Source organism: Crocuta crocuta, unplaced genomic scaffold (genome assembly GCF_008692635.1).
Source record: "Crocuta crocuta isolate KB4526 unplaced genomic scaffold, BGI_CrCroc_1.0 scaffold2112, whole genome shotgun sequence".
NCBI lineage: Eukaryota > Metazoa > Chordata > Mammalia > Carnivora > Hyaenidae > Crocuta > Crocuta crocuta.
The window spans coordinates 169,787-177,401 of NW_027527133.1; the positions used below are offsets into that span (position 1 = coordinate 169,787).

The 7,615-nt window shown below is 51.5% G+C and overlaps 1 protein-coding gene across 1 annotated transcript in view; it reads right to left on the reverse strand.

The window, feature by feature from the left end:
- Nucleotides 1–4,300: 4,300 nt before the first annotated feature.
- Nucleotides 4,301–7,615, reverse strand: part of FATE1 (fetal and adult testis expressed 1) — a 7,441-nt gene continuing 4,126 nt past the window's right edge. Inside the window, exons 4-6 of the mRNA XM_077752523.1 lie at nucleotides 6,134–6,240; nucleotides 5,649–5,727; nucleotides 4,301–4,870 (exon numbers count right to left, since the gene is read on the reverse strand). Of these exons, the coding sequence (XP_077608649.1) occupies nucleotides 4,739–4,870; nucleotides 5,649–5,727; nucleotides 6,134–6,240 (318 nt within the window). The 3' untranslated portion in view covers nucleotides 4,301–4,738. The remainder of the gene's footprint in view (nucleotides 4,871–5,648; nucleotides 5,728–6,133; nucleotides 6,241–7,615) is intronic.

The following is a 7,615-nucleotide window of genomic DNA, read 5'->3' on the forward strand; positions in this document are numbered from 1 at the left end:
TCCTTCTTTCCCACCAAGCCCCATCTGGCCAAGCAGCCCCTAAGCCCCTCAGCCCCTCTATTTCAAGCATCCTCCAGCCACCCTCTTCCATTCCCTTAGAAGAGAACAAGGACTCAGCTGCCTCGGGCTAAGCCGTAGCATGGCACTCTGTGTCTCCATACTCCTGGAGCCCCCAGCGTTTTATTCAGTTGCTTTGACAAGGGACAATGGTTCCTCACACAGCCACTTTACCTCAGCTTCCTGAGAAGATCGATCACATGAAAGCTCATGTCAAGATAGGCTCTAGGACCTGTACACTTTCATGGGCTCCTGCCCCTACCACATGGAGGCCACCAGTCCTGGCCACAAGAAGGTGTCAGCCCTTGATCAATGGCTGCCTGAACCCAATGCAAGTCCCTTTTCTTACCAATCAGATGGCTTCAGAGGCAGGCTGTTCCCTGGCCACAGTCAGCATCCGTTGGTCCACCTGTGAAGCCTCCAATCAGAAATAAGACTTTGGGGAGCCATCAGCACCTGAAGCCAGCAGTGACCTCCTAGTGTTCCCACTCCCAGGACAGTGGGGTCCCTTAACCCCCACTCAGCTTGCAGCCTCCCAGTCAGGGAGCTTCCCCACCCTCCCTGACACCAACAGGGGAGGCTGGCAGTGACCCAGAGGGGCCCATGCCCACAGCTGCAGCAAGCTCAAGACCCTGGCTTGGAGTGGCACCTGCCCACTGGAGAAGCTGCTGGGCCTGCCGGATGGATGTGTGGCCCTGTCACTGTGGGCCTTGTACACCTCAGGCTATAAGCAGGTGAGGGCTGAATGTTGTGCTGCCTGGCTGTGGAAGCTGCTTGCCTGCCCACACTTAGGAGTCAGCCCCTCCCAAGCTCCCTGAGGAGCCCTCCCTTACATGGAACATGCATCGCTCAGGGCTTTGTGTCTGGGGACTCAAAGCTGCCAGTTCACTGCTCCCATGCACCTGCCTCCCAGCCTTGGTCACAATCCTGGCCGACTACCTCACTAGATGGCAAGCCAAGGAGAAACCTGGGAAACAGTAGAGATTCCTGGGGTGGGGCAACGTTGGAGAGGAACCCATTACTTTTTCTCCACAGCTTTCTGAACTTGAACTCTAAGGACCATGGTTGGGGAAGTGAAAGAAAGCAAGAACCCTTGGGTGGCAAGTCATTAGCTCCTTTTCAAGAGGCTGGGATTTCAGCCTGCTACCAGGTACAACAGAGCCGCTTCCATGCACCTCACATCTCTCTCTCCACATGCCCACCTTTCCCTGCCAGTCTTCCTCAGCTTCTGGGAAGTGAACCTGAGACAGAAGAACTGGCATATTGAGTTTCAGCTTTTGCCAGGGCTGGCAGGGGTTTAGGGGCCAGCCCAATAGGGTAGGCATGACTAGAAGCTTACACTTTTTCTTACCTGTACACACATCTGGGGAACTACCCCATCTCTCAGTGGGTTGCATGGGGTGACGTACATGAGATCATGTACACAAGGCCCAGGACACATAAAAGTATGTGTATCTGCATGTGACAGTGAGAGTTTGCAAGGATGCACACCAAGCTGACCATGGGAGTTAGTTCTATAGAAGGGCTTAACATTTTGGGACAAGGGGAATTGTTAGCTATACTTCTAATGTTTGCATTTTTCAGGAGGATATCATCAAACAGGACTTGTGTGGTTTTTAAATGTATGTGTTGCTGCTAGGAATTTACCCAAGGGATACAGAAATGCTGATGCATAAAAGCACATGTACCCCAATGTTCATAGCAGCACTCTCCACAATAGCCAAAACATGGAAAGCGCCTAAGTGTCCATCAACAGATGAATNTGTATGTGCTGGCACATAGTAGATGCAGCAAAGAAAGTAGTGGTCAGAATTGACTTACTTTTATGCCAAAGGCTTTTCCACAGGGGGCATGTCCTAAAGTCCAGACTTGTATGACTTGGTGACTTCTACTAGACACCAGGGATGCAGAAAGCAATGGAAGTAGTGCCTTCCTTCTAGCAGCTCCTGATCCAGTGTAGGGACCAGCTATGTACACCTCTAATGCAAAGCCTGGGTAGCACATAAGAAGTTTCACAGAAGGATGATAAACAGCACACTCCAGAAAACCCCCCTCCCCCACATCTAAGTATGAAAGAGCCTCTCCCCTCCTCCACTTGCCCAAGAAGAATTTTAAGCCTTCTTGGGAGATGTGTTGGGCTAATGCTGGAGTCCTTGGGTAAGGCCAGAGCAGCTTAGCAGGGAAACAGCTTCAAGGGAGCAGATGCTCCCAATGGATTATAGTCAGAGGGCCTGGTAGGAGGTGCCAACCCCTACAATAGGGCCCATCACAGAACTCTGCAGAAGAACCCACTGCCTATCTCTCAGGCTGCCATGGAGACCAGCATAGGGAAGCTTTGGCTCTAGTTCCCCTCTGGAGGCCTCTGTAGATGGAGTGGGCAGGCAGGGCTGGTAACAGCCAAGCAGTCACACTGCAAAGCAAGGTATGGAGGCCATCCAGGGCCTAGGCAAGTTCTCCACCTTAGCTTACCTAGTCCAGGAGGCATTCTCCAGAGGGCTGCCACACTGTTTGTTTGCTTCTTAGCTAAATTGCTCCCAAGGGCAAACCTTTGTTTCACAACATATTTTCAGCCAGACTTCTTTTCCCAACATGTCCGTGTCTGTTCACACACACATGCACACCCATTTCCCAAAGGACAGACATTGCCCCAGCCCACAACACTCTTCTCTTCCTCAGAGCCTTTTGGCATGGCCGGCTGGAATAGAAGAAAGGGGTGACTTTCAAAGGGCCACTCAAGGGCAGACCTCCTGGCATCCTTAACTCCAGGCCTCAGAAATTTGCTTGGCTGGCCTTCCATGCCTTCAAAGGCAGTGGGGACTTTGGCCTTGTGGCTGTTCCCCTTAATAAGTACCTATACCTTGAGGCCTGGTCTGCCCTGAGGCTGTGGGGAGGAAACTGGTGGCCTGCAAAGAAATTCTCCTTGCCCTCAGATAATTCTTGTGCTCCAGGGCCCATTTGGAGGAGGCATGGGGGCTCCAGCTTCTCCCCAGGCCTCTTGGATTTCCCAACTAGAAGCATTTGTCTCTAGAGCAGGCAAGCCGTCTCCCCATTTCACAGAGGGCCTTCCTCTGGCACCCTATTATGCCTTCTACTTTGAGACTAAAGAGGGAAGCTTCCAACTGTTTCTTCATTAAGTGTTCTTGTCTCTGCTTTCAGCAGATCCCAGACCCCAGTGGCCACATATATGGTATCTCTCAGGGCTGACAGGAGATCCCTGAGAGTCAAGAGGAGAAGAATCCTCTCATTTTATGGGGACCACTGACCACGAGAGATGAGTGGGGCAGGGGCAAAGTAGGCTCATGACTCAAGTCTCTCTCTTTTATCCCCTCTTTCTTTCCGTCCCTCTCCTCATCTTCTCTCTCATCCTCCTTCTCCTTTCTCTCTCTCTCTCCGTCTCTTTCTCTTACACACACATATAGTCATGTTCATTTTATATCTAATGATTAACATACTCTCTTACCTTTGTAGTTGGAGAAGCCTTGACAGATTTAGAGGATTGGAGAAAGTCCAGCTAGCCACTAAAGCCAATGAGAAGCTTCTGGGTCCCTACCCCCAAGACATGTGTATTTATCCCTTGGCCCCAAGAAAAGGGGCAACAGCTCTTCCCAAGGCCTCTTGCAGCTGAGCACAACTGCCTTCATATCGGATCAGGCCTAGTTCCATTGTCCTACCAGCAATCCACCTTGTCTGAGGTGAGCTTCATGGGGCGGGCCATGGACATTGGACAGAGGAGTTCAAGGTACCTCCATGTAGCTTCTCATTCAGCCTCCAGAGCTGAGTTGAGGCCTTGCCCCCAGCAAGTCTATATGAGACTGGCAGAGACCTAGGCTGGGACACAGGAGAACCCATTCTACCCTAGCCCTGTCCCAGTATTATTGGATGACCCAAGACCATGTTCTCCCTCTCCAGGACTCAATTTCCTCCTGGGTAAATGGAAAAGTTTCTGGTACCTTCCAGACTTACTCTGATTGAGTCCCTGCAATGCACGACCCAGACAAGCTTGCGCAGAATGGCTTCTCCACAAGCAGTCAGCAGCATGAACCCAACAGGAAGGACTTTGCCAATCCCTGCCCCTAAGCAGGCTCTCTGCATGGGTGGGGAACCTTAGGAAGGAGGGGGAGGAGGGTACCAGAACCCCTTGGGTGTGGCATCAGCCCAGTCCCTGCAGCAGTGACTTTCTCCAGAGGTGCTATGCCTACAGGAATCCTGGATGTAAGAAATTCAGCCACCAGAGTTTGCTGCTATCAGTGAACTTTTATTGAGCATGTTCTCTATGCAGAGCCCTGTACACAACTTGGAGAAAACTGGGAAGACAGCCAGCCAAGCCCCTGCCACAGAAGGTGGAACAGAAGGGATGCTGAGGGCACAGAGGAAAGGTTCAGCTCTGAGATGGTCACCATGGAGCCGTGATGGACAAGTAGGAAGCACCTGCCACTGGTGTTATTGTGGGGACTAGATGCCACCCACCCTCCTCACTCTCCGAAGTTGCTGCACCTCAGCCCATTCAGACCTCTACCTCCCAGCAGCCAGGGCCTCCCCCAGGCAAGGGGTGTAACCAGAGTTGGAAAATGGCCTTGATGCTGCTAAGAGCTGTGGGGATATGGAAGGAGGATGGGCAAGGGTGACCCAGGGAGAAAAGGGAAGAACAAGAAGGAAAAGAGGGCTCAGGCAGCATGAGACATCACTGGCGCATCCACAGCCACAGGTTGGCGACACAGGCCGACATCAACATGGTGAAGAACATAGTTTCCCTGTGGCGCCAGGTGGCGCTCTGTTCCTCCAGGGCTCGCAGACGGCAGGTGATCCCGTGCAGCTGTAGAGACCAGGAGGCTAATGAGTGAGAAGACCACAGCTCCTGAGGAAGCCCATGGCTCACTACTAGGGAAAGTATGAAGTTAGTAGAGAAAGGGGATTTGCTGCCCTTTGCAAGACCAAAGTGCCTCTGGGTGAGAAGCAGACAGAACAACGGAAACCAGGAGGCTAGGGTGGGCCCATGAGACAGATGTCCAGGCTATTTGTGTTCACAGGCCCAGCCACCTTGCCTGCCCATTGGTGTTCACCCAGTTGTCTGGAAGAAGCCAGCTGGTCCCAACTGTGCTGGGGGAGGTGGGGAAAGGCATTTCAGTCCTGGGGCAGGCTGGCATGAGAGCAGCAGCAGCAGCACCAGACTGAGGACTCCAGGATGGGTGACACTCAGGGTTCAGAGACAGCCACCAGGGCAGATTCCCCCCCAGGTCCAGGGCTGCTGTGGTCTCTTCTTAAGAAGACAACCTTTTCCCCAGACCTCCTAGCACCATTCTCTCTGCACAGAGTTCTAGCCTTTTCTGTTGCCTCTTGGTCTTCCTTTTGGCTTACCCTATTCCCTTCCCACAAATCAGGAAGCGAGACAGGGCTGAGGCTATCATGAAGATGAACCACTGGAGGCTTGAGGCCTGGGAGGAAAGGAAGGGGAGCGTGACCTCACCTCTGGTGGTAGAGGCTAGGATGACTTCAAAGAGAGTGGTCTCATTGCTGTTGAGCCCCGCTTGCCCCAAGATACCATGATCCTGCTTCCACCAAGTAAGTGGGTCCATGGCATAGGAGATGCTCACCTGCCTTCTCATAACTTCCATCTCTAGTTCATTTTGCTCTTCCAGGCCAATCTCTGCCACCATATCTGCCTCTGGGTTGCTGGGAAATAAGAAAAGATAGAGAGTCAGAGCTACTGGTGGTCCTGAGCCAGGCCTGGCAGGGAGGATAGGAAGGCCATGAGGACAAGCAGGTAAAGTCAGGGGCTTTTTTAGACAATGACTCTGTCATCCTTGAGTCCTTCCTTTCCCTGATAAGAAGGTCCTGGGGCCTCAGGGTTGGGAGCCAGCCCAGCCCAGCCTCAGATTGCTCAGAGTCCCTGAATGGGCAAGAGGCTAGGAGGCTCAGGGGCTATGCTAAGAAGGCAACAGAGCCTCAACATTCCAAGCATGCCAGCTACTCACAATACACTCCAGGTCAGTCTGCTTGCCAGCCCATCTGGCCCACCATGGTCCCTGCCCAAAGAGCACCAGCTTTATTTCTGCAGGGTCCCTGGGACCTTTCTTACCGCTCATAATGGAACCTCCTGCCTTGGAAACCACCATGATACCCCTGGAGATTGACATCACCGTGGCCCGGTTCTTTCAAAACTCTGGGTATTGACAGCTGGGGCCCCTAAAGAAAAGAATGGTCAGCAAAAGAAGCCTACTCGGTCTCAGCTGAGCAGCTGCCCCACACTGCCCAAGAACAATGGTGTACTCTATCAGGAGTCACGTGGTGCCTGATCCTCTGGAATCAGAGGCTGGCAGCTTCAGACACTAGAGGAGCCTGGAAATCCCACAAGTTGGTTAATTGCCACCACTCCAACTTCCACCATGCTCTTCAGTAGCTTTTGGCTATCCAGGTTGTGGGGAAGGAAGGACAGTGACAGGGATCCCCATCCTCTGCCAGTACTGTCACATACAGACATCAGCTGAGTCCAAAAGGAGAATTGAAAGTTTCAATTTTATTTTATTTTTTTTAAATTTTTTTAACGTTTTATTTGTTTCTAGGAGAGAGAGAGACAGCGTGAGCACGGGAGGGTCAGAGAGAGAGGGAGTCACAGACTGAAACAGGCTCCAGGCTCTGAGCTGGCAGTCAGCACAGAGCCCGACGCGGGGCTCGAAGCCACGAACCGCGAGATCATGACCTAAGCGAAAGTCGGACGCTTAACCGACTAAGCCACCCAGGCGCCCCGAAAATTTCAATTTTAGAGCCAAGGTAACTGAGGCCTGTTAAGTGACTGCACTTCCCAAGAACACACAGTAAGTGTCGGAGCTCAAAACAGAACCCTAGCCACTGGAATACCATAGTCTCTTTCTCTGTGTGAGCACAGACATCCAAGGGGCTTTCACTTTTATTCATCTGCTAGTGACTCCCTGGAGTGAATGCCTCTGGCCAAGAGCTCTGGGTCTAGGGTATTTTGTGCCTTGAAGAGCCAGTGTGGGTTAGAGGAACAAAACATGCCAGACCCACTTGGGTTCAAATCTCAGCTCCAGGTTTCCAGTGCAAGATGAAAAATTACACAAGGTATATGGTTTAACACATGTCACATGTCAGGGACCATGCCATCCTCTAAGCCCTTACCAATATCAAGTCATTACATCTTCATCAGGACCCTTCAGAACAGGTATTACTATCATTACATTTTGAAAGATTGGAAAACTGAGACACAGAGAGGTCACAATACTTGTCCAAGTCACACAACTGGCGAGCAGAAAAGCAGTGATTTAAAGCCAGGACATTTTGCTCCAGAGGTTGCACTGTCAACCATTACACTAGGATGCCTCTGATATTTGACACCACTTCCCCTTCAGACTTCATAAAATGAAAGTAAAGACAGCAAAATAGTATAAACTTGTAAGAAAGAAGATAACATGAGAGGCAACAGGTGATGAGAGAACTCACCAAGACTACAGCATTCATAAAGTGTTGAGAACAAACCAAGGGAAGTGGACCTTATGGTTCACAGAGTACCCAGATCTGGAGGCTGGGGGGACACAGGGGTGGT